General features: G+C 38.2%; 2 protein-coding genes across 8 annotated transcripts; one reads left to right on the plus strand and one right to left on the minus strand.

Annotated features, from left to right (window-relative positions):
• The first annotated feature begins 649 nt into the window (after positions 1 to 649).
• Positions 650 to 15,885, plus strand: LOC149833627 (uncharacterized). 5 transcript variants are annotated; one of them, XM_090010913.1, is made up of 7 exons: positions 650 to 1,181; positions 1,552 to 1,769; positions 9,660 to 9,960; positions 10,064 to 10,149; positions 10,262 to 10,353; positions 11,982 to 12,290; positions 15,335 to 15,885. In XM_090010913.1, exons 1-6 carry the CDS (start codon positions 912 to 914, stop codon positions 12,242 to 12,244), a joined length of 1,230 nt encoding a protein of 409 aa, XP_089867039.1. In that variant the 5' UTR covers positions 650 to 911; the 3' UTR covers positions 12,245 to 12,290; positions 15,335 to 15,885. The 5 variants fall into 5 exon arrangements, with proteins under 5 accessions (XP_089867039.1, XP_089867038.1, XP_089867042.1 ...); XM_090010912.1 differs by lacking the exon at positions 15,335 to 15,885 and adding an exon at positions 13,426 to 13,588; XM_090010916.1 differs by lacking the exon at positions 15,335 to 15,885 and having other exon boundaries at positions 652 to 1,181; positions 11,988 to 12,752.
• A 256-nt stretch (positions 15,886 to 16,141) lies between these two features.
• On the minus strand, positions 16,142 to 24,359 carry LOC149833628 (protein DEHYDRATION-INDUCED 19-like). Of its 3 annotated transcripts, none has more exons than XM_090010919.1 (5): positions 24,026 to 24,359; positions 23,742 to 23,890; positions 22,441 to 22,533; positions 19,342 to 19,598; positions 16,142 to 16,604 (listed from the first exon to the last, which is right to left on the minus strand). In XM_090010919.1, exons 1-5 carry the CDS (start codon positions 24,096 to 24,098, stop codon positions 16,586 to 16,588), a joined length of 591 nt encoding a protein of 196 aa, XP_089867045.1. In that variant the 5' UTR covers positions 24,099 to 24,359; the 3' UTR covers positions 16,142 to 16,585. The 3 variants fall into 3 exon arrangements, with proteins under 3 accessions (XP_089867045.1, XP_089867043.1, XP_089867044.1); XM_090010917.1 differs by having other exon boundaries at positions 16,142 to 16,564; positions 24,026 to 24,349; XM_090010918.1 differs by having other exon boundaries at positions 16,142 to 16,564; positions 19,342 to 19,602; positions 22,454 to 22,533; positions 24,026 to 24,347.
• Between the last annotated feature and the right edge of the window lie 2,040 nt (positions 24,360 to 26,399).

The following is a 26,399-nucleotide window of genomic DNA, read 5'->3' on the forward strand; positions in this document are numbered from 1 at the left end:
CCATTAAGTGAACCATGTTCCTAGAATAGTTTTTGTCTATATCACAAGGACACCAACCCATACAGACAATATTTTATTAATTTTAATGCATTAAGGTTTTGTTTTAATAAAACTGCATTTTTAACATTAAAATATCAAAAAATTAGTTTTTTGTTGATTAACAAATAAAAAATTGTCTTGTAATTTTTTTTTGAACTTGTCAGTCTTGTGACGAGTCCTCATGTCCACGTGTCTTTATGACATAGGTCCTTGTTATATAAAAGGAAAAAATAGACATATTCATAATCAATGAGATAACGAGATGATCAGGCAGCACTATCACAACCGAAGGGATTAAATCTAAAAAGAATTATCCCTTGATTAAAAAAAAACATGTGGGGGCATTCTCGTAGTTAGAGGGCCCATGATAGGGTTAAGAAAGTAATCTAAACTAATAAAATTACAATCCCCATATTTAGCAGTGTTTAATGATTAACCTGAAATCCCAAAAGATTATAAACCATTTAATATTGAAACCAATATGATTTGTTTGCTTCTTCTGTCATGAGATGAGAGCAGCAATTCTCTACTTCTAGACGCTTCTGGATTTTCTCTCCTCCCCTTCTCGTGTTGTCTGTGATCTCTGATATTCTGAGAAGCACAAGAAGAAGAAGAAGAAGAAGGAGAGAGAGAGAGACCATCCGTTCTCGATCTCTTCGCCACCGAGCCGGTGATTGCCATCCCTAGCCCTAGGATTTTAGGCGGAGGGGTGGAATTCTAGGGTTAGGGTTTCTTCTGGGTTTTGCCCAATTCACTCCTTCCGTATTTTCGTCCGTCTGTTCGTTTTTGGGGATTCGTAGGCCGATGTGGTGAACGGAGGGCGTGGAGCTATTGTGGCGGATCTTTCCATTTCATCTGAATTAGGGTTTAAGATGTTTGGGGATCGGTTCTACTACCCGCCTGCTGCTAGAAGGCAGCAGCAGTTGCAGAGAAGCAGGCCCAGTGACGGGAACCCGGCGAAGTCGAAGCCGGTTCCTGGTATCAGGACGCCAGAGAGCCGGGGAGAGTCCGCTGATCCCGGGAAGCAGGTTCCGGAGGAAGACTCCGATGTGTGCTCTCCTTCTGTGGATTTCCATTCTGGAAACTTGGACCGGTTCCTTCAAGCCACAACACCGACCGTAACTGCACAGTGCTTCTCTAAGGTACGATTCTTACTAATTATTTTATTCTTCTGCTTTTGCTTAATTGGAAGAACTGCATTTTTTACTCTTCGATTATTTGGTTCCATGATAGCTCAATTCGTAAAGTTTATCTAATTGAAATGCTTGAATTCTTGCGATCATTTAGTTCTTCGGTTGCATTACCATGCAATTCTTGCTGTTCTTTGAACCTCTGGTTTTTTTTATTTCTTCAATTCTACAGCTTTTTGAAATTGCAAAAATTGCATTTTTTTCTCTTTGATTGTACGTTCATTTAGTTCTTGGGTTAACCCATGAGAAGAAAAGAATTCTCGTTTCCAATTTGTTATCGTTTTTTACTTCGTGGATATTTAGTTCATCGTTGTGTTTTCAGCAGACAACTATGCGGGGATGGAGAAATGGTGATGCCGAGTTCCACCCCTTCTTCACACTTGGTGATCTATGGGAGTCTTTTAAGGAATGGAGTGCTTATGGGGCCGGTGTGCCGTTAGTGTTAAATGGGAGTGATTCTGTTGTTCAGTATTATGTACCTTATCTATCTGCGATCCAACTGTATGCAGATTTATCAAGTTCTCCCTCATCGAAGCCTAGGTGTGTTTTCTTTTGGTTGTAAATTTTTGTGTTACGTAAATTATACTTGTCATTATGTTAGTTTTGCATCAGTGCTTAGTACATTTCTTCCATTTGATGATGAAAAGATTTTGATGATTTACATTCTTATAGTGCCAGTGAAGGTAACGTGAATATTTGATTGACAAGTGGTACGATGTATGGTGGACATATGCTTATCAATCATTGTATAATGATAAAAAAGTTTCTTCTTAGAGTAACTGGTCTCTGTGTGTGTGTGTGTGTGCCTGCACGCTTGAGCATCCACTGGCTGCAATACTTGTCAGCAGAGACCTGTGTTATAGATTAGCTTGAAATATAAAAATAATCACCTGCATCATTTTTTATTATGTACCTTTTTTGGAGATTTGAGATCAGAATGTTAACAGCTTCTGTTATACTTGCAATGGCATATTCAGAATGTGTTTCAGTAGTCTTTTTTGGAGATTGGATGATTGGATGGCGATTTTCACATCTTCGGTTCAATTGTTTTATTTCAAAGAAGACAGTGCTGAATATTATCTCCATCGGGTTCCTGAAAATGTTTTTTTTTCTACATCTTTTCATTTTCAAATGTTTTCAACATTGCCACAATGTGGAGAGTGCTTAATGTTAGTCTGAGTGCTCTTCATATGTGCAGCACTTCTTGGTGCCAGTCCTACTGGACATTCTTGTTAATTGATTGTGTTTCTTTAGCTCATAGCTTCATTCTAATGGGTGATTAAATATATATGCAGCTGGTGGGAAAATTTTGAGGTTTTCAAGACTCAATTTGACTAAGACAAAATTTTGTAAGTTTCATCTTGGTGGAACAGCTCCAAAATTGTGATTTTGGATCCTCCAAAGTGCAGATCGTGCTAAGGACCATGTTTACCTTCATCCATAATAAAGCCGGATATCTGATAACATGCTTAAACATGTATTTAATAGAAAACCAGAGAAAATTGGGGATCAGAAGTTTTGCTTCCCAAAAACTCTTTTTACTAACCCAAATTGAGATTTTGTTTTCACTTAACAGATACAATTTGTACGGACCTATGGTGGCAATGTGTGTTGTTGGGAAAACTGTAACGTAGATTTCTACTTTGACTGTGGATATTAGATGAGATTACAACATTGTCTTGTGAATAACTTAAATGGATAAATGAATCACTCAATTAGTTTGAAGACTGGAGTCTAACATAAATAATCGTCTTATTTGACTTGAACTTTCTTTTTGTCTTGATTTCTGGTCGGAAATGCAGAAGCAATGAACTTTACAATCAGACCATAAAGATTGTTTCTAGATCTCAAAAATCCTTTTGGAACAAGATCACCAGAAGTGAACATTCAATTTGTGCATTTTAGAAACTTGAGTTACTGTATTCTTGCCTCATCGATATTCTGGGAAACTATTGTAGGTGGTATGTTTCTTTGGTGCCCAGAAGCGTTTGTTAGATGCACATGTTGGAAGTTGTCTGCTAGAAGCAAATTGTTTCACAAAATCAAAATATATGGTTTGTCTAAGTAATAAGGAATTTCTTCCTTTTTGCTAGAAAACTTTATAAATCAATCAAAAATATAGTAATTACAAAACAAAAGGACCACAACAGTGGGATTTTATTGAATTGAATAAAAAAAAAGAAAAAAGGCTGCAATCAATGCTTCTAGCCTGTCAAGATCTGATCTACGCTTTGCTTTGATAAGGTCATGTTATAGGTGCATGAAACTGTATAACAATAACCGTAGGTGCAAGGGGATAATGTTGATCTGGCCATAGTTACCTCCACGTCACCTTAATCCATTAATTCCAAATCTTAAACCAGTATTTCTTTTTGTGTGTCAAACTCGAGGCATGTCATCGATTTCTTTTAGGCTCCAAGCATTGTTCCAAAATACTCTCTATTTTGGCGATACCAGGAAAAAAAGGAAATTAGATACATGGCTGCCCAAAACAATGAGTTATTCTTGTCATATAAGGTTCAACTATTAGCAAGTTGATATCTTTGTTTTTGTAGAGTACATGCTGAGCTTATAAAGAAGAATTGTGTGTGAGGAGAAATGTGCAATCGACAAAGGATCCAAATGCCATCATTTGTCGGAAGATTATCCACATTGGGTTCCAATAGCGCAAATATAAGGATCTAATAACCATTGTTCTTTACCTGTTTCCCAAAGAATGGCGTCATGGATCTCACAAGGCCTTGAAGGTTTCTTTGCAAGTCTTCTCCAAAGTCCATGAATTTAGGCTTACTAGATTTATTCAGTATTCCTTCCAGCAAGGCATCCCATTTCCTGTGCATTCTTTTCATAAATCAGGACCTCTAGACCACTTAATATTTGCTTTCCAGTGATGAGATTCAATGGCATAGTTTGCTTTCAATAGATGGCCATGACATTGACTCATGAAATTGGGATGTTAGAGAGGGTTGAATTAAGGAGAATACCAATGGTTCAAGGACAAACTCTCTTTGGTTAAGTCACATTATCATAAAAGGGTCTTGGGTTAAAATCCCACGGAGGCTATTCCCCTGCTTGATTATCAAAAAAGGAAAAATATAGAAGAATTTAAATTGAAATGGCTCCAATTTTCTAGGCCTAATGGCAAACCAAAGTGTTTTCTCTTTTCTTTCAAAGCCCCAACTTGACTGGGACTACTTGATTGAATTGCCTCATGAGTACAAAGGTTATTTAGGATCCTATGTCACATAGGTGCGAGAGCGGATAGAGGTGCGGATGAGATGATGCAGCACCTTAAAAAAACTTGGCTGTGGGGGTGCGGGGAGGGTATTATATATATATATATATATATATATATATATATATATATATATATATATAAACACTTTTAAGTTAATACACGTATGTATTTATATATATATATATATAACATGGATAAAACTGAACTTGGTTGGGGTTAACTGAATCTACTTTTGGACAGAAATGAACGTCAGTGTGGTTGACTTCACCTGACACAAAGGAAGCCATGTCCAAGTGTCACACCTGCATGGTGCAGGTGTGGTGCCCTATTAGAAGAGTCTGTGTTACATAGTTAGGATCCCAGTTTAAATTGTTCATCTTATGAACTGTCACACATGGATACGGATGCGGGTGCATGACACGATGCAGATACGCTTAGTTGTGATATGATAGATTTCAAAAACTAGGACACGGGGACATGGCTGTACACACACATAGATGTACTATGTATGTGTGTGAGTGTGTAAAACAACAATTTTAAATTACTACAATTAGGACATCAAATAATGAAACTAAGTTGAGATTGAAGTGTAATGTAATTGATGACATTTTAAAAGAAAAATAACTCAAGTGAATATGAAATAAGTAAATAAGATCATAAAAGAAAATAGATAAAGCTAATGACACAATATTAACTGTGCGTGAAACTGGTTTGACTATGTTGATGAAGTGTCGTATCGTGTCCGTGAAGTGTCCGAGTGGTGTGTCGTATCAGTACGGGGTTCACATTTTAAGTGAAGTGCCCATGTGACATAGCTTATGACCATTGAGATTTTCAAACTACATTAAACTGCTAAAAATGCCAGAATTAAATGAGTGTGTGTGTGTGTGTGCATTTTTTAATTTTTTAGTTGGAAGATATAATTAAAAAATATTGCATGCATTTGAAAACTGTAATTTTTGGTATCTTTTCCTATTTTGATGATCTCAAGATGGCCCCTCAAAATCCTTTGAATGTGCACCTTCACACCGTAGACTCTCCCACTCTGTGTGCAATTGCATACGCTATGTGCCTGCATGCGAGTACACGCCTTTTTTTTATAGATAGTGGTCATTGAGCAATATTCTTAGGGCTATCAATGGTGAGAAATCCATAACTCAACTAGTCAACAATTCATACTACTGATTGGCAATAACTTGTGTTGGTTAAATATTGATTTAGGTCCTATGTCACATGGGTATGAATACAGAGGGTACAACAGGACACTTTCAAAAAATGTAGGTACGGGGACACGACTATATGTGTGTGTGTGTGTGTGTGTGTATGAGAGAGAGAGATGGTTTTATGGATTTCTGTCCAAGATCCATGTTTGTAAATATAAAAAGTTAATTTTATTGATGTTTTTAATAAATGTGAGGGGTAGACTGATATTTTTGATAAAATAAGGGTTTAGCTTGTATTTTTAATAAAGAAGGGGTAAAAAAGGCAGGGTATAAATAAAGGAGGGAGAGGCGGCTAACAAAACCATTTGTCCCACCACCTCTCTCTCTCTCTCTTTGCAAGGGAGGGGGCTCGGGAGGGTTTATTGGATCAAGGCCCTTTGATCCAAGGTCAAATAAGCGAAAAAGAGAAAATATGGGTTTTCAAATTGGATCTGTGTTGGACCAGAGCCAACCCCATCCACCCGTACCCGTGCTGCATCCGGTGCCCGTACCCGTACCTAGGTGTGTCGACACGGGTACGGGTGATGGTTAGCTGTGTCCCTATTACTTAGTTTAAGTCTGACCGGAACTCAATCATGCCCTTATTCCAAGCAATATTATTTGTCTGGAGCTGGATATTGATCTATTTAGGACTAGATAATTTGGATTAGAGTTTAGATCCATTTGGGTCGGACCCATTTTTGGCTTATGTCACATAGATACTTCACTTAGCATGTGTATCCTGTGCGACACAACATGATGTGGCACTTAGACACTTCAAAACGCTTCATGGATATAGTTAAACTAGTGTCGAATGAACAGTGTGTCATTATCTTTACCTATTTCTTTTTATGATCTGGATTGCTTATTTTAGATTCACTTGTGTTCTTTCTTTGTCATCAATTATAATACATTTCAGTCTTAACTTAGTTTTGTTATTGGATGCTTATGTATGTATCAATGTTGTGAAAAGCGTTGAAGCTTAGCGTAGCGCTCCACCAAAAACTGAGGCGAGGTATAAAGCACAAACCTAAAAAAAAATGAATTTATAAAAAACTTTAAAAATTTATCTAAAAATAAAAGAAATACTTTATTGATGAAGCAACGACCATTAAGAAATAGAAAATCTCAAATAAATACCAAAAAATGTGAGATTAACATGTAAAAGTAACATTAATCCAACTTGATCTATGTAGGTATCTAAGAAATAAAATATGAACATTCAATAAAAAATTAAGAGCCAATACCTATTGAAATTCAGATTCATACTCAATAAGAATCAACATATATTACGCAAGAATTTCATGTTGAAACAACAAAGCAAGCGCCAATACCTGTTGTGTGAAAAAAGATAAGAAAACACACACACACACACACACACACACACACACACACACACACACACACACACACACACACACACATATATATATATAGCTATGAAAAAAACTACACAGCATAAGAGGCTTGTCAGCAAAATATAACATCCTAACGTGTGTGCATATTTGTTTTCCACACAAATATATATATATATATATATATATATATATATATATATATATGTAACTGAGAAACTGATTATATATTTGAGAAACTAATTACATGACTTAGAAACAGATTATACATGAATTATATAATATATATGTAATATACACTTGTCCAAACACAGAATATATATGTTATATATGTATATAACTGAAAAAACAGAAGCTGAAAATGGAAAAAAGAAAAAGGAAACAAGAAGAAGAAGAAGAAAAATAGAGTGGTGGGTGAGAGTTCAGAGGAGGAGGAGAAAAATAACATGAAAGGGGAAAAAAGAGAAGACGAGGACTATAGAGAAAATGAAGAGGAAGAGATAAATAGAGGAAAAGAAAAAGAAAAAATTTTGCGTACCTCTGGGTGACAGGGTCCTTTTTCTTCTCGCTCGTAGCGAACCGAGAGAGAGAGAAAAACAAAGAGAGAGAGAGAGAGGGAGAGATAGAGGGAGAGGAAGACAACGAGAGAGGGAGGGAGACAACAAGAAGAGAGAGAGGGAGACTTACCGAGAGAGGGAAGGTGAGACCTCTTCTTCTTCTTCTTCTTCTTCTTCTTCTTCTTCTTCTTCTTCTTCTTCTTCTTCTTCTTCTTCCTTTCGGCAAAGAGAGAGAGGGAGACAATGAGAGAGAGAGAGGGTGGATGCCCTAATCAGTCGGGCCTCCTCCTTTTTAGGTCAAATGGACCCCATTTGATCCAAACAAAAAATGAGGCGCACACCTCAGGCTCATATCGTATAAGGCATGCGCCTCATACAATTTGCGCTTTTTATGTGTGCCTCAAGGCAAAAGGGCCCTCGCCTTTTGGCGAGGTGTGCCTTTTTAACAACACTGGTATATATATATATATATATATATATATATATATATATATATATATATATATATATATATATATATATAGGTGCAAGTCCCCGTGTTATAATCTTTGACCATGTCATACCAAGTGCATCCACATCATGTGCCTTTCCCGCATCTGCATCTACATGACATAGTTTATAGCCTTACCAATGGGATTACCCTTGCCTCAAGTGCCATGAATTGGGAGTGTTTGGGAACTAAGTTATGGTTAGGAGATGGATTTCAAGTTGGATTGCCTCATCAATGTGGTGAACCCTTGCCTTAAGTGTTCAACTTAGTTTTATTGTTGGATATTCCTAATATAGCGATATAGAATTGTTGGTTTACACACATGCACATTTATGTGTATGTATATGGCCATGTCCCTATGTTTTAATTTTTGACACACGCACATATCTCTGTGAATGTATATGGCCATGTCTCCGTGTTTTAACTTTTGAGAATTGACCGTGTTGTACCAAGCACATCCGCATCATGTCCCTTTTCCACACCTGTATCTACGTGACATGGTTTATAGCATTATCAATGCGATGAACCTTGCTTCAGCCTTCAAGTGCCATGAATTAGGAGTGTTCGGGAACTGAGTGACATTGGGGGGTGAATTTCAAACTGGGTGGCGTTATCAATGCAGTGAACCAAGTGCTGTGAATTGGGTGTGTTTAGGAACTAGGTGACATCTAGGCATGAACTTCAGGTCGGGTCAGCCAATTGAAAAAGGAAAATTGCAGCCCATGCTTAGGCGTAAGTCAGTTAGCTTTGTTACCAATAACTGCACCCAAGCTCAGCCATGTTGGGCAGGTTCCAAAAGCTCATCAATGACCCAACCCAACCTCCACTTTAATGATGTGTGGTCCCTAGAATAAATTGTATTAGGATTTTGCCAGATGTGAGTCCTTTTATTGAGTTTTCCAGGTTATTTATGTTTCCTTCCCTTTTAGTATTTCTACTTTTGTTGGAGACGGATCAAGCAAGCTGTTTTCTCATTAAAATCTGCCAAAAGATATAGAATCGGGATTCTATTTTCATCATTTTCACCAAGCGTTTGGTGTTGAAACATCTAAGTTTTGTGGTCACAGGTTGCTAGTTGCCTAGAAAATTTAGTACTTCATTAGGATCCACTGAGCCATAGCGAATTTGGTAGATCAAACTGTGGAGTACCCTTTTGGATCAGGGGTTGTGGAACAAAATATAGAATTCTATTACTGTGAGCAAGATGATACACTGATATGCATATTATTCCTTCTTTCAATGATTTTTTCTACTAATGCTCTCTCTCTCTCTCTATATATATATATATATAAAGTTAATCATTAAAAATATATACTCTTATTCTTTTCTTTTTCATTGATTTCTCATGTTGATATTTCGTATCCATGCCTATGTCCACATTCAAGGGGCATAATTTTACCCTTTAGATTTGGTATTAATTTCATATAAAGCAAGATCAAAATGACAGACATATATATGAGGTTTTACCTTGAAGATCAAGTTAGGGTATAGGAACTATGAGATTTGCATTAAATACTGTTGACAATTTTGCAGTTTTTCCTAATGTAGTTTTCCTTCTCTTTTCCCTCTTCCTTTTTCTTCTACTCAGGCGACCTGGTGAGGAGAGTGATGCGGAGTCTTTCCGGGACACAAGTAGTGATGGTAGTTCTGATCTTGACTATGAGAGAAGCTTGAAAAATTCAAACAAGGAGGCATGGAGATGGCGCTATCCATCATACGAAGTGAACATGCCTAGGATGGATAGACAGTACTCAAGAGAAAAGTCATCAATAAGTCAAGAAGGTTTTTCAAGTGATGACAGTGATATATGTAATAACCCTCACAATTGTCTCATATTTGAGTTTTTTGAACAAAATCCTCCCTATAGTCGGCAGCCTCTAACAGACAAGGCATGTTTTGGATCTCTACACAGTTGGTTGGGCATTTTTACTTTTGATGATTGTTTCCATGATTTTATTGGGTTTAATAAAATTGATGTTTAACTTGTTCCAGATTCTGGATCTTGCATGTCAATTTCCTAAACTTAAAACATTGAGGAGCTGTGATTTGTTGCCTGCGAGTTGGATTTCTGTTGCATGGTGAGTTTCAATGAGTTTTTATCTAATGTCTCTGCATATATTGTATCTTTTCAACGGACAGTCTTGTAATCTATCTCAAATAATTAAGCAGTACAAGTGGAACTTGGTGCAGGTACCCAATATACAGGATACCAATGGGTCCAACACTGCGGGATTTGGATGCTTGTTTTCTAACTTTTCATTCTCTCTCCACACCTTTTCGAGGTAGGGGTCCTTCTCAACCTATTAGCGTCTTCCAAAATTCACAGAGACATGCACACACACTACACATGCACACACACATGTGCAATGCCCATGCACATAGATGATCCTTGCACCCTTGCTCTGCCACTCTTTTCCTGTGGATTGGTTGAGAGTTACGCAGAGGTGGCTTTGCCTTTTTGTCTTATTATTTGTCACCAATGGTTGGTTGGCATGTGTTTGTGCCTCCCTTCTCTTTGTACACACACCCATGCACAAGCGCATCCTTTCCGTATTTTCCCTCGTTAATTATGCATATGCAACCTCTAGAATGAATTAGGACCACATAGGTTGATTAGATGTATACTGGTCATGTATCTAGCAGATGTTCATTTGGAGGCTAAAATTTGCTGAAGTGCAAACTGCAGTGAATATCCGCCCGTCCCCTCCCCTCCCAGGGCCCAACCCCAACCCTGGCTACTGAAAGCACAACCTGTCGCTTATCAGGTTTCATTTCAGCCTGGGACTTATCAGGTAGGTACTGGTTGGATTAGGTCAGGCCCTTTAAGCTCGATTAGTGAATGGGCCAGGCAGGATGGGACTCCATTGAAATGATGCTTCAGGCCTACCCCGAACACGGCTGTTTACTAATCAGGCTGGGTCAGGCTCGGAAGGACTTACTGGGCTTTGGGATGCTTGGCACCCCTGGGTGTGTCTCTGTGTGTGAGCATGCTTTTCCATTGTATTTCCTATTTTACTTTGTGACTTGTTCCTGTTGGGGTATTTTGCATAGTATCTACAGTCTAGTCTCATGCATGAGTGATGAGTTTAATTATCCAATTATCAATATCTGCTTTTGATTGGGCTGTCAATTTGGTTGAGTCCTTCATGACATGAGTTTGGCGTATTGCTCTGCACCAGTACTTGCCAAATGAATCTACGTGCCTAAACTTTGAAGACTAGAAACTAGTTAATTCTTGGCGTGGAAAGCCTTAAAAAATGGGTGCTTATGCATATCTGAGTCCTTTTTCTGAGAAATGATTTTTGGCTGCTTCCAATCAAAGGCTCAGGTTTGACAGTGGCTCACATGAGTGTTTCTGGAGCTTAGATGAGTCAACTACATGTTAATATTATTTAGCTCATTGGTTTTATTGAAGAGTCAGATATTGTCTTTGGACTTAGTTTTGGATGAGGCCATATACTGCGACATTGATGTTATGACCTTATGACCAGATCATAGTTGCAGACGAATCCTGAATCCTGATTTTAGATCTTGCATCTATCGCTGGTACTTCTTTGGCAGTGGGACTTTCAAATTAAGATTTTTCACAATTTTGTTAATTGATTTGAATTAGACAGTGTAGCATTAATCATAACCTAATCCAGGGAACGTGCTAGTTCATTGCTGTGTTCACGACTGGAATTAGATTCTTGCAATATTGACAAGTTTTTGCTACTTGGACTTCTATGTTCCGTATCACCGTTTATTAATGTTTTTTGTCTTTTTAGGTCATTATGATTGTTATTTTGTTGGTTATGTCTAGAAATTGGATCGACACATGCAGACAATTGCATGCCTGCATTACATCCCTCTTGCACAAGCACACATGCACTCACTTTGATTTCCTACTGATAACACTTGTTCTTGCCAGTTGCAGCAAGTGACCTTGCACAAATGGGAGGGATCCATTCCAAATGTTCTAGTGCTGCCCTTGATACATCTTCAATGTTGTCACTACCTGTTTTCGGTCTAGCCTCCTACAAATTTAAAAGTTCTGTATGGATGCCTACTGGAGCTTATGAGCGCCAGCAGGCCAGTTCATTGTTGCAGGCAGCCGATAACTGGTTAAGGCTTCTCCGAGTCAATCATCCTGACTTCCTTTTCTTCGTCTCACATGGTGCTCACTGGAGATGAGGATAGAAAGCTCATGGTGTTTGGGATTTTGAATATGGAGAAACAGGTAAGCTTTTATTCCCAGCATCGTCTAGTGTCTGCACTGAAGAAGTTTTAAGAAATCCGAAATTTCTGTAAAGAAAAAGGAATGACTATGGTTATGCCAGGGGCGACACCTCGAACTTGAAAGAAGTGCAGGGAGTAGAAATTGTCTTTTTTTTTTAAAGGTGGGAGTTGAAATCATATTGTGTTTTATATTTGAACGAATCAAAGGGAATCGGCTCCCTTTGTTTTTCCCCATACTCCATCACATGCTTGGATCAGGGGGAGGTTGGGTTTGTTTTGTTTCCTTCCTGGTTGTGTTGATGGAGGGTGTAATAGCTATCATGGTTTTCCCCATTACTCTTAGTGGTGATGTATTGTACTTGCACCCTTAGCAAGAGATTTAGCTGAGCAGTATTTGATGGTGATGAAAAGAAATAGATGACTCAAGTCAAGATTATCTATACAACTTTTTTCAGGTTAACAACCGTATTTTCTTTGTGCGATTATGCTTTAATTCTTAACATTGGATATCTGGGAATTAAGCTAAAAGGCATTCGAGCCAGGGGCTAAGTGCCATGATTTAATAGAAGACTGAAGGGGCGTTATTTTCACCCCAAAATGTGGGAAAGCGACCCTTCATATGAAAGAGGGCCTCTTTCCCACGGATGGTGAAACTAATTTGCCCACGTTGTTTCATGGGAAACCCCAAGTTTCATATGAAAACAGAAGCAATTTCCCACGGAAGGGGCTGTTCTGCATGGCCTCGTTTCCTCAGTGTGCAACAAATGCCCGTAGAAGGATTCTCCATTCTTGTATCAGTAATTAAATAATTTGGGAAATAGCATATGATGCATCTGGTATCCCATCTTTTGGTGATGTGTGAGATTAACAGGGGCTGATGGTTGGTATTGCATCAATATAACCAGCTTGGTCAATGTATCTTGGTGTCTAGATGCTTAGGCATCTGCTGAAGAGAATGGGGTTTAGCGACCAACTTGGTGGTGATCCGTTTGCAGTCCGTTGGGTGGTAGCTTTCTGTAGGAATATGGGGTTTTATTCGAATGGATTGAAAACTCGGTTATACTGGAAAAAATTTATTCATGCTTTACAATGCTATAATTGGCTTATTCTTTTTCATTTTTTTCTGTGTTGAGAAGAGCGTTACCAATGGAGAACCGTCCAGCCAAAGAAAGGTCCAAGGTCTACAACCAACAACGAGCTAAAGACTTCTCTTCTCCAATGCTTGAGCAACTCATCGATCGGATTTCATATATTTGTTTTTTATAATTTATTTAGTAAGAAATATGCTTTACACGAGGATTTTACGACATAGATATGAAAAATTAATAGCTCACAATGCATTTAAAACTTCACAATACAAAGTATTGTGGGCTGTTGATTTTTAGTACTTTAAGAAACGCATTTAAACATAGAAAATTCATAATCCAAAACATGGTGCTTTACTAAATGAATGAAAAAAATCTAATATGTAATGTCCCATCGATGAAAATTTCGATCTTTAGAGAAGGAATACTGTCAATTATCATATGTTGTAGATTTTGAACCTTTCTTTGGTTGGACAGTTTTCCTTTTCTAAATATGTATAAGAATAATATTTTACTGTATAAAAATATTTTCATTGCATCAATACCATGCTGAAATTACAAAATTGAAAAAACAATATTTTGAAGATATTATGGCTTTCGGGTATGTTGGGAGAAAACGGAAATGTGTAAATGTCAAACAGCTATTTTTTTTTCTTTTTCAGGGGAAATCTCTAATGACATAACACTTGGGGGCATTTGCATGTTGTGGAAGGATGCTCCATGCCGCAATCAGCGCGGAGCGTCCTGCGTATAATGAATCGGAGACCACACCCCGCAAAACGGGAAACGTTTCCGCTGAGGGGGGTGGGGGATGGAGCCCCACGGTTTGCATTGCTGCGATGGGCCCTGCAGAAACGCATCGAATGTTGTGTTTCCACGGAAAGCTGGGGCTTTCCGTGGCACGCAAACATGCCCTTAAACGAGACACCAAAAGAGTAATTGCCGCACTTTTTTCGTCACCATCCCTCACCAAAATAACGCACTGAAGGAAGCCTCTAAAAGCAAGAGAGAGAAACTGCAAGAAAGTTGGCATTAGAAAACGTGCAGAATATGCACCTCTCTCTCTCTCTCTCGTATAAAAAGTCTTAACATATTGTGTTTGTGAAAATGCACTGATTGATGCAGCAACGTAATGATACTTTTGAAAGTTCTGCTCGATCGGTTGTGCCGATTCTGACAAAAAAACTCCATCCTAGGAAAAACAGCCACTTTTTGTACCCGTCCTGTGCTTTTCTTTCTTTTTTTCGCCAGGTAGTTGCTCTCTTTCAGATGTCGTAAGAGTTAGAAGTCTTACAGAGTTCGGACTTTTTTATCTTATTCAAGTGTAACTAGGCACATTTATATATGGATGATGATATTTGCGGGACAAATCTATTATTAGTCATTCCAATTTGTGTGCATCCGACAGACATTAAACCTATGAATTTGATAATTATGAATTAAGAGCTTTAACCATTCATTCAGTGATGCTTCGTGGAGACTTGTTATCGACAGGGGTGGTTTTGTTTCTTCTGAAATGCTAAGCCACTGCTGAAAGAAGTTTGTAAAAGCGACGTCTCCATATTAAACAGGACATGGAACTTTGGAGTAGGGCCAAGACTAAGAGTCTCATTTTGAGATGCAAATAGCCAGTTTATGAAAAGTTTTGAGTTAGGTTCCATCTTTAATAAACTTTTTCTTTGATTTGGATTAACGGCCGGAACCAGCCCAACCCGCCATGGGCTGAGCCTGGGCCAGAATTTTAGAGGTTTATGCTTTTATGTTTGAATTGAAAAGGCATCTCCCTGGCCGCCCATCTCTATTTAATCTGGTCTTCACCCTGCCTGGCCTACCGTGGCACCTGACAACTCGCCATCAGAGTACTAAGCTCTCTCAATTATTTTTTTCCAAATGGTTATACCTCTTTACACTTCAGGGTTTTATTTGATTCTTGTTTTCCCGTTGTTTTTGGTAATCGTAGCTTTGTGAGCAATGGATGCAATGCAGAGAGGAGGCGTGTTGTAGAATCAATGAGGGGAAGAGGCTAATTGGGAGCTTAGCTTAGTGACGAATCCGCGGATCCATCGAAGACCTTTCAAGCTGACTCTCGACACTGCTGTGAGCATCACGGATGTAGCCAAGACCCTCACAAGGGCGGCAGTCTACAATCAGTAACAGCAACAATACATTTGTCCTCATTTAGGACACCCTAATTAGCAGAGATCCCTTGGGTTACTTTGTTTTCAGCAGGATGATGTAGAATCCCAACCCAAACTGACCCAATGGCCAACAGTCCACAGGCTGGCCTGAACCGGGCTTATGGCCCCACCTGTTGCCCACCCCAAAACTGGATCAAGAACACAAACTTTTAGTTTTAGATTGGATCTACCTGCATCAGCCCTTTGTTCCATGTAAATGTAGCACAGCGGAAGGGGCTTGTCTGGAATCTGGAGCCTTGGCACAACGCTTTTTTTTTACTAGTCTCAGAGAAAAGGATCAGGGCTGAAAACCATACAGCAGGTTACATTACAAGCATAGTTTCATTTTCTTTTTCTCTGTTTTTGGTGTTCACTTTTCCTTGAACAAAAGAACTTCAATATGAATTAGCAATTACGATTTGAAGACCGCATGTATGCAAGTCATCCGGATCGAAGCTAGAGGTACAATCAATCAACCCAGACCCCAGATAGAGTCTACTCAACTGTATTTCGTTAAATCATAATCTGTACTGTTCACAATAACTGACTGATAATTAAGCAAAGATAAACACAGATTCTGAGGCGACATAAAACACAAATCTCATCACAGCGGGGTGTATTTTCATTAGAACGAACTGCTTCCATTTAAACAAGAAAGCTGTTTCGGTTCAAGTCTACGGAAAGAAAATATTACACATACCTGCCCTAATCTATCAACAGTGCATTATATAATATAATACCAATCCACAACACCGCTTACCACGTATGAAGAAGATGATGGGTTCCCCACTTTGGCTAAAGTCAAGCAAACAAGCCAATCCTTTTCTTCACCGATTCACCATTGCTGTTTCCTGGCTCTGGGGAAACACGTCCAACCAGAGGTAGAGTGACTGATATGGATTTGAATCCTTCATAACGTGTCCTCAAAAATGGTAGAGAGCAAAAGCTCCTGCACAAAGCTGCATCTACGAGCCCTCTCCTCTTGGTCCTTGTCTGATACAGGTGGTTCAGTACTGGAACCATATATTTTCATGTCAGACTAACATATTGATGCTGAAATCATACAAAAGGAGAAAAGTGAATAGAAAATATGTGATCTTGAACTGAATTGTTGTGAATTTTTGCTCAATGACTAATTGGATACCCAAAAAATGTGAAGGCAAAGTTTATAAGGTTGTTCAACGTACAAAACGGGAACAGGATGAGTTGTCATTATGACATGCATTATATGAAACACTGTTTGGCACAAAGAGAGTGGCAGGAGCAATGAAGATCCAAAATTCACTGGATGCCACCTTGGATGCATATAGATTAGCAGCATTATGCCATGGGACGACAGGGCGAGATAGCGTACAACATGCTCACATGATAAGAGTGGCAGCAGGAGCAATGAAGATCCAAATTTCACTAGAGGTCACCTTGGATGCATGTAGATTTAGCAACATCCTTTCATAGGCAATAGGCTACACGATTAATGCATAAAAGGTGACTGTCATCTGCACTGAAGGTTAGCAGTCATGACCGTAATTACCAGGTTATCTATCTCGGCTAGAACTCACAATCCACGTTCCAACATGCACCAGCTTACTGGGGATATTTTAGCCCAAGTAATCTGAGAAAGTGATGAACTATGAGCATGACTACGCAAACTATGGTCAATATAAATGAGGTGCTGAGCTCCACGCATACAACATGCTAACTTGGTGACCAAAATGAGATGTTGGGTGATTGAACATAACCCCATCAGAGGTAAAAAGGTGCTTCCATCAAGGCCACATATAAGTAATGGTACCAATAGAACGAGTGGTAAATGGTGGAAATGGTCCCAAACTCCAAAGAGAAGCAAGCTACAACGTTCACCTCCTATCAAACTAGAAAATGCCATAGCAAGCAAACAAGATTAGACTTACATAACATGCATGAACAAAGAAAAGCTAGGGCATAACATTGGGATGGTTAGAACTTAGAAGCTGACGAGGTTTGAAACAAATACCATGACCCAAAACTGATTTAGTGGTGTTGCCATTCCCTATGCATTTTTTAGCTTTACCCAAACAGCATGATCCCTGCTGCATTGAATGAAATCCCACTCATATTAAATCTTCAAGGTTCTCCCTAAGAGCAAATTTGCCACTAAACACTCTGGCAGACATACATGGTTACCTGCCTGAAGGTGAAATCAGAAATATAGGTGAGTGTCATTCTCACTGTTTACATAGTGCATTGAACAAAATAACAGCAACTCATACAGTAAGGTTTGAATCACAGCAGGGTCATTCCCCAGCTTGGCTATCCCCTCACCAAAAGAAAAAGGAAAAAAAAAAGAACTACTATCCATTACATGCTGCCAATTGCTTCTTTATGCTCTCTCTTGTAACAAATGTGACAATTATACAATGATACTATCAGAAATGTTGTATATAGAACACACTACTATCATTATAAAATGCCATCAGCATATCAGACCATCAATGTGCTCATGGTTGGCATAGCTCAGTTTAATGCAAAAACTGTCTCAATTTAAGATAATTTTTATAGAGCATTGCAAGGTATGTTACACACCGTAACCATTTCAAATTCTATTTATTGAAGGCATGCACATTAGATCCACCTATCAAACACACACACGTGTCCCTGTGCCCTACATTTGTAAAATCCCAGTAACTCCATCATATTCCAAACAAGGGCAGGATGGTCTCACACACATAAACATGCTCTCTCTCTTTCTCCATGTAGGTGAGACGTTTATCTGCGTCATCCAACAACTGTTCATTAATAACTGGCAGAATGTCACTGACTCACTGCCATTTACCATAGACACTGCCACACAATGGTTACAGTCAAACCACAACCTAGTACCCAAAAGGGAAGAGAGATGCTTCTAACCTATTTCACATGGACAGTTAAAAACATGACTTGCAAACTTGGTGGTTTCACCTGCTATCCGTTATTTATCCAGGATCTATTATTGTTACTTTGACTGAACACTATTTATGAGAAATTCCTATTTTTATGTCAGCTTTTACCTTCAATATCAGTTTCTCAGACAATCTGTGAACAGTTTACTTGTTTCAAAGTGGCAAACATCCACAGCTTGGCCTAATTATTTGGCATAATGAAATCAGATATTCTCATTTGAAACTAAAGATCTGGTGTCAAGTTCAGAATATAGTTGTAGATCTTCTATGAGAAGCAAATTCCTACAATCACCTTAGAAGAGGAATAATGGTTTCCATGACTAGACAAACCTAGATGACCATGGTATAAGACTTAGGAGTTGTATTATAATTATACCTTCTGTTAACAAAAGAATTGATAAGGGTCTCAACACAGGTCTAATTTTACCGAGAAAAGAAAGAGCACAAGAAGTTTGTATTTCATCAAAGAAAGGAAGGATGTGAACAGGGTCAGACCTGGCATGATATTCATTTAGGGCATGTTTGGTAATGTCTCCTGAGGTTCAGATTGTCATACAAATGAGAGTGAATCTCATTTGCACAAGCAACCAAACATCAGAAAGTGAGCTATGAGAAACAGACTCTCATTTGCATTGTTTTCTAATTTATGTGAGATTCAGAATCACATAAGGCCTCATGTAATTCAGAATCCTATGACTCCAAATCAAATTTGATTTGAAATCATATGTCGCCCCAGCAAAACCAAGCATAGCCTTAGTGAGTAGGAAAATCATTCTGATTTTAGGGGACATGCCAGGTATCATGGCCTACTCACTGCAAAAGCTCTGCTCATGGAAAATACAATGAACTAGAAACAGTCAAATGGGCATTACCTTTCTGTCACTTTCTCATCTATGGGTTTTTTATCGGAAATCCCATCATCTGGTGAATGAGACTCTGGTTTTGCTGGAGTATCAACCATAGGCATACTGTAAATGAATGATGACAACAAAGGGTCGGGAGCTGTATTTGATGAAGCAACTGGATAAGATGAAGCAGCAAACAGCGAATGGAGGTGCCCTTCTCGCAGTTCCTTGCTCAACTTTGAAAGTGTAGAATGAGAGGATCCTTTTCGGAATCTCCTTCTCCGCTGCATTTGAACTTCCAGTCAAGGAACACAGGAAGTACAGTTGACATTTCTTATTAACATCAGCAACTACTTGAAAACCACAGGCTACTGAAATGGTAACATGCTTTAAGGATTTTCATAAAATGTTAAAAAACCAAATCCAGGTCAAACATGAAGTGAAAAATAAATAAAGAAAATTAATCACAGAAAGGCAACCACCTTGACACTTGACAATGACAATACCAATTCAAAATTAGGGCAACTGTTTGGGTGTCATTTTTCAAAACTGTTTTTTATGATCTGTTCATAATTATATTTCTTAAAGCCATGTCTATCATTTTATCTATTAAAATGGTGTTTGGATGACACTTTGCTGTCTGAAATTTTGCCTTCTTCTTTCCTGCTTTCTGTAAACCATCATTTACGGCTACCATCATCATTGCCAGACATGACTTATGCAAATTTCATCAACTACCACCATTCACTTGATATCATCATCATTATCATCTTCAACAACTTCTAGTTGTTTTGATGTAAGATGGAAAAGGGTAGATGAGAAAGCCACACCTCAAAGCATAGAAAGAGGGTTTTCCACTCATGGGTATCTCAAAGCATACATATATGATTCCTTTAACAATCACCATGGACACAGGGGATGACATCTGTTAATTTTCTGGATCTTTTCAATTGCAGTCACCACCCACAGGGATGATAGTTCCCATGCTGAACCATAAAAAGATTGAGCGATTGATTTCACGAGGAGAGAGGATTCTCTAGCCATGCATATCTAGGTACCCATGGGAGAAGGATGGTGAATGGACGAAGAGAAGAGGTCGGGATGAGAATCCTGGAATTTACGGTTTAGAAATGAGGCCATGAAAAAAATGGCTTTTGTTTTTTTTCCATACATTGTTTCAGTGCTCAACATAAAGCCTAGGCCGACTAGTCCCGTTTTGAGAGCTTTTGTCATCCAAACACAATTTCCCAATATTATTTTTACTAAATGAAGTGTTGATGCCTTAGTTGTCAAAAGCACTAGTCGGAACCCAGTGCAAAAGACCCCTAAAAAGACTAGTCGGGCTAGCCAGCCTAGGAGGGACCAAAAAGATAAAACATAAAGAAAACCAAAAATGATACAATTAGTAAATTTAGCAAAAAAATATGATTGTAACTACGAATGAAGTACAAGTGTGTAATTCAGTGTAATCATAGTCACCTATATCGTTAAAGGTAATTTCTCGGCAAGGGTACTTCTTGGAAAGATTTTCAAAAGTTGATAATTCTCAGGAGTTTAAAAAATTGAAAAAAAAAATATAAATAACAGCAATAAAACTAAGAAAATAATAAGTTTTGCATCATTTTTCTTCCAAAAATATAAATAAACATGTTTTAAAGGTTTTAAAATATAAAAAAATGAGAAATGCAAACTTAAAACAAAAAGAGATTTCCCCAAAAATATTTTGTCTTCTGCGATATTTTGAAAATATAGTGAGATGTTACCTTTAATATCGGCTACCTTAAAACAAGAAAAGGGGCAAAAGGAAAAAACAAAAAGGGGAAAAAGGAAAAAAAAAGAAAAAGGATAAAAAAGAAGAGAAAGAAAAAGAGGAGGAAGAAAAGGAGAGGAAAAAATAAGAAGAGGGATAAAAAGGGAAAGAAGGAAAAGAAGAAAGAAGAACAAGGAGAGAAGAAAGAAAAGGGTTTGGGATGGGAATGGGAAGAAGAAGAAAAAGAAATAAAGGAAGAGAAAAAATAAAAAGGAAAAGGCAATCATGTCTCAGCGGCCTAGGTGGGGATAGCTTAAGCGTTGCGCCTAGGCGGCCTGGGCTGTAAAACAGGCCCTACTGCCTAAAGTAAATTCATAAGCCTAAGTGGTGGACTTGCGCCTAAACAGCCTAGGCACCACTTTTGACAACTAAGGCTGATGCTCAAATGAGGGTCACACAAACACCCCTGAGATGTTGCCATACTATCTCAATTGCCTATAAGTTAAACTCAGTGGAAAGCAAAATGGAAAACTTTAGTCTTGCTGACAAGATGATGAAAGTATTTTCACACCCTTGTACTCCATTGTGTGTCAGGGAGAAGTCTGTTACTTGATAGTATGAAAAATACCTCTTCTGCCCAATATCATTAGACTTAAAAGAGCGGAAGATCAGGTATAGACCAGACCTACCTAACGACAATCTCAACCATGATGAGTATTGTACAGGGAAACTCCTCACCAATCCAAAAACAAAAACCTATTAAAATTTAAGATACATTAAAATCACAAAAAAACAATTAAGAGTGTGATATATTGAAAATACGTACATAATTTTTACTGCAATCTTATCAGGACTTTCTCATTTTGTCTTGCTGATGTGTGTGACTATGATGGGTAGTCAATACAGCAACAAGATATTTAACAAATTGCACGGTTTTGTGTCTTAAAATCCAAGGGAAAGCAGAAAAGAAGATGAATGACCTAAACTGTACCCCCACAAAGAATAAAATTAGGAATCAGTTAATATCCCTTCTTTTGTATCACTTCCAAGTCATAGGCTGGCCCCAAGCATCATCATCCACAAAGTACATGGTTAGAATAGAATAGCCATTCTTGACCCAAACAGACATTTCAAGACTCGCTTTGACTATTACACATTGTGAAAGTAAATACTTGACAGTCTGATTGGCCATTAGAATAGTTTAAGTACTACTCGAACTACAAAAGTTGGCAATCCATATAAAAAGCTATCACAGAAAAATAACATCAAGTGATATTTAAGAAGATGCAAATAATTCATTAGAGGAAAAGAAATAGCCTAAAAACACAATGTCCGCCAATTTATGCAATACAACATAAAAATCCATGTAATCCTACTTGAGAAAAGGATATCTTAAAGAAGTGCCCATGCTGCATAGTGATATGCCCGACCAAATCCATCCCCACCCTAGTTCCACACACAGGGCATACCTATGAAAACACAAGAACAATCAGGTTAGAGCAGGAAACTAGCTAATAACAATGTTGTCGGTATCGGTATCGACCCTCAATTCGTTTGGCCACCGATTCAGCCGTATCGACCGATACAGATACTCAAGTGAATCGTTTTGTATCGGTCAGAAAATAATAAAAAATATTACGTGTCAATCATAACGTGACATGTTAAAAGCATTAAAATAATATTAAAAAATGTTTTTGAGTATTTTATACATTTATTAAAAAATAGCTTAGCTTATTCAGGGGTGAAGGGTATTGATTTTCTTCGGATAGTATGAGTACCGGCAGATACTCACCGATACTGATAACATTGACTAAAAACAAAAATAACAAAAAACAACAGCACAATTATCAGAGGAACTGAAAAGGTTCTCGGTGCAGTTTTTTCCTCACATTTAGAAGGATTTTCATAAACAAAGGCACGATTTCACATATACAATCCTCTGATCCGTTCAGTCAAACTGCTATTAACAGTACAGGTAACTAATCGCAGTTCAAGAACGATATACTTCAAAATACATTATCTCCCCTATGTAAAATTGTAAAATAGAAACATGAATGTGTTTATGTTACTGGAAACCCATGTCCAATACTGTACGTTCAGATTCTATAAAAACTATACATGAATTTCATAAGAGAATCAGAGGCAAACACCATTCACAAACAAATTTTCTTCACGACTCCTTGAGCAACAAGAGATCCCAATCCAACCCAATAAAGTTCTGAACATGAAGGTGAAAAAATGCCAAAATGGGTCACCCAACATCTATAGCACATAAAAGAACTATTGACGACAAAGCGCACAACATATATGGTTGCCAGGACGAACCTCCCAAACCAGAACCTACTCTAAAGCCCATAGGCCATATACGAAAACGTTAGTGAGAATAATCAGGATCATTATCATCAACACTTCATTGACCATCAAGAACTAAATCAAACTACAATTTGCAGCCGCACGGCTCTATTTGAACAATAGATTCATCCAATTGCAGCGAAAATCCCAATCCAACCCATAAAAATCCACAAATCCTAGACCTGGATCGTTTAGGAACTAACGCAGCAATCCCAACAGAAAAGGATAGACCACATAATGAACAACAAAGGGCAAGGAAATTCCATCGATCATTTACCAAAAACACAAAAAAGGGAGGATTTCCTCAGAGGGAATGAAAAGCTACCGCATTTTTCGCCTCGACGGAATGCTCGTCATCTATGTGACAACAGAGACCTACGATATCAAAATCCTCTGAACAAAAGGGGCACGGGAATTCCGCACGCAGATCCTCTTCCCCATCGAAATCATCAAAGCTCAACTGAAGATCTGCACCTGAAACATCCATTAAAAATAAATAAATAAACCCAACAAATCAAACCAAACCCCTAACAAAAAATCACACAAAATATAAAAATAACTCCGAAAAAACATGAAAAGGGAGACAAAGAGAAGGGGGGGGGATCGAACCGGAACGGATTTGAAGGGCCGATTGGTGACGCTTGGAAGCGGAGAAGAGAGCGGCCCACGAATCGGCATCCATGGATCAGATCTCCACCCACTCCCCAAACAATTTGAAACCCTAATTTTCTCTAACAGCCCCTACGAACACCAGAAAATTGGCGAGAGAAGAAAAGCCGACGACGATCAGAACGCGAAATTCAAGAGAAGAGATCCGTGCCCACGAAACCCTAAAATTCGGGGTGTCGAATCGGAGTAGGGGAGAACGAATTTGTGAGGCGCTCTCTCTCTCTCTCTCTCTCTCTCTCTCTCACACACACCAATATCAGCCCCACACTGTCATGTCGGTGCTGGAATATATGTTTTTATAATTTTGGGTGGCCAAGGGAATGACCCTACGTTGCCCAAAAATTTCAAGGATGCCCCTTCTTTGGCTTCTATTGGAATGACCAGAATACCATTATTAACTTGTTCTGGCTTTTATGAGAATGAAATTAAATTAAAATGATCATTAACCCCAAAGAGATTAGTGTAGTTGGAGTGGGCTTAGGCTGTGGGACAGGCAGTCAGAGTTCAACTCCCGCAAGAGGTAACCCCTTGCGCAAGCTGAAGCAAGCATGAGCCCTGACATTTTCTTGCACTGGTGAACGATAAATATAAATAACAAGTTCTTATTTCACCCATAAATGCTTGGCTCATTTGGTAAAGGCAACTTGTGAACCTCACCAAGTTGACAGAACGTCACGAGTTTGAAGCCCAGAAGGGCATCTCTTACCGCAGGGTCGAAGCTGAATATACTCCCCGGCGGGTAAGGTGACCTCAAAAGTTTAATGACTAAAGAATCTGGTATGTCGCTTGTGTTTAAGTATTGCTATTGGCTAAGCATCTAGTGTTATTAATGGGGCCAAAGTTTGGAATTGATTGATCTTACATGCTCAAGCAAGGATGTATTTTTGAAGAATATAATTACAATAGATTGGTTGAAAATACCCTAACAGTGTTTGATCTATATTTAGGTCGTTCTGACTAATCCATGTATCTATGAGAATTTAACTTCATAAGAGATTTTAAAGACAAAGTATCGAATCAGCCTGTTTTTTTGTATGTACCAATTGAAGTATTGGACTTATGGCTTTTAGCATATGTACATCCTTGCATAACTCAAGAGACCATGATTTTTTTTTCTATTTTTTTTTTTTTTGAAGTTGATGGAATTGATAAGGGGGTTTGTCCTATTTGACATAGTAAGGTGCTCACGTGATCACTCTATGGATGTATTACTATCTAGTAATTAAAATAGGCCATTGTGAGTAAGATTTGATCTGGATACCCCTTGGTTAAGATAATGCAACCCTGTGGAACTAGTTGTAAAAAGCATCCTCCTAATTTGAGGCCTTTCTTTCAGTAATAGAGATATTCTTAAGAAAAGACAATGCAAATCATTATATTTATTAAACTTAAATTAATAAAATATTCTTTTAATCAATGAACTAGTAATACAATAAATTTCAAAGCTTTGTTTCAAGCATGTTATTTAATTTAGATAGCAAGTTAATTGTTGTTGTTGTGTTTGTTATTCTTTTAAATCATATTGGTTCATGATTGATACAATGTTGTCCAAATTAGCTTATGAACCGAAACAATTTTTAAAAAGATTAAGAGAATTGCACGATTCGGGCTAGAACTGGATTGGGCAGAATTGGTCAATTTAATGCTTTTGAAATTCAAAAAATCATTAAATTCAATAGCCATGAAGCGAATCAATTTGGGGCTGATTCTACCTAAGTCAGTGCGATGCTCTCATCAGCTTCTACGGTAGTAAGGTTGATCTTGGCAGTTGGTTGGGTAAGTCAGATAACTAGGCATGTATAGTGGGTTCGCCAAGACCAAAAGTCTTTGTAGTTGATTCTTCTTATTATTTTTTTACTCAAAGAAACCACCCCCTTGATCATAGACCTAATCGCATTGGCATTTGATTAAAAGGCAATAAATACATAATGTAATCCCAATGTTTTCTCAAGGGTTTTGTCATCTAGGTTGGTTGGCATTCTCGATATTTCCGCGATCACGAAGGTTGTAATGTTACGAACGCGGGAGGGGTGAAAAAGGAATCACGTGTGTGGTACCTCAGCTAACCAGAGGTGGTCAGCTAAACCCGAGAAAACAGGGGAGGCATGAACCGTGGTTACTTTTCCTTGTGATGGTTGTCACTTGTCAACCAGAGTTTACCGACTGACTTTTTTTACGCGTCAAGTATTAAATGTTTTTAACTTTCTCTCAATTTAATTATGCTATGCTCGTGCGCAGCCTCCAATTTACCAAGATGTCCTCAGACCCTTAGTCAAGGACAACAATGATCTTCCAAAGTCCTAAAAAGATTCTT

This window comes from Nuphar pumila, chromosome 6 (assembly GCF_984573655.1).
Source record: "Nuphar pumila chromosome 6, dmNupPumi1.hap1.1, whole genome shotgun sequence".
In the NCBI taxonomy this organism is placed as follows: Eukaryota; Viridiplantae; Streptophyta; class Magnoliopsida; order Nymphaeales; family Nymphaeaceae; genus Nuphar; species Nuphar pumila.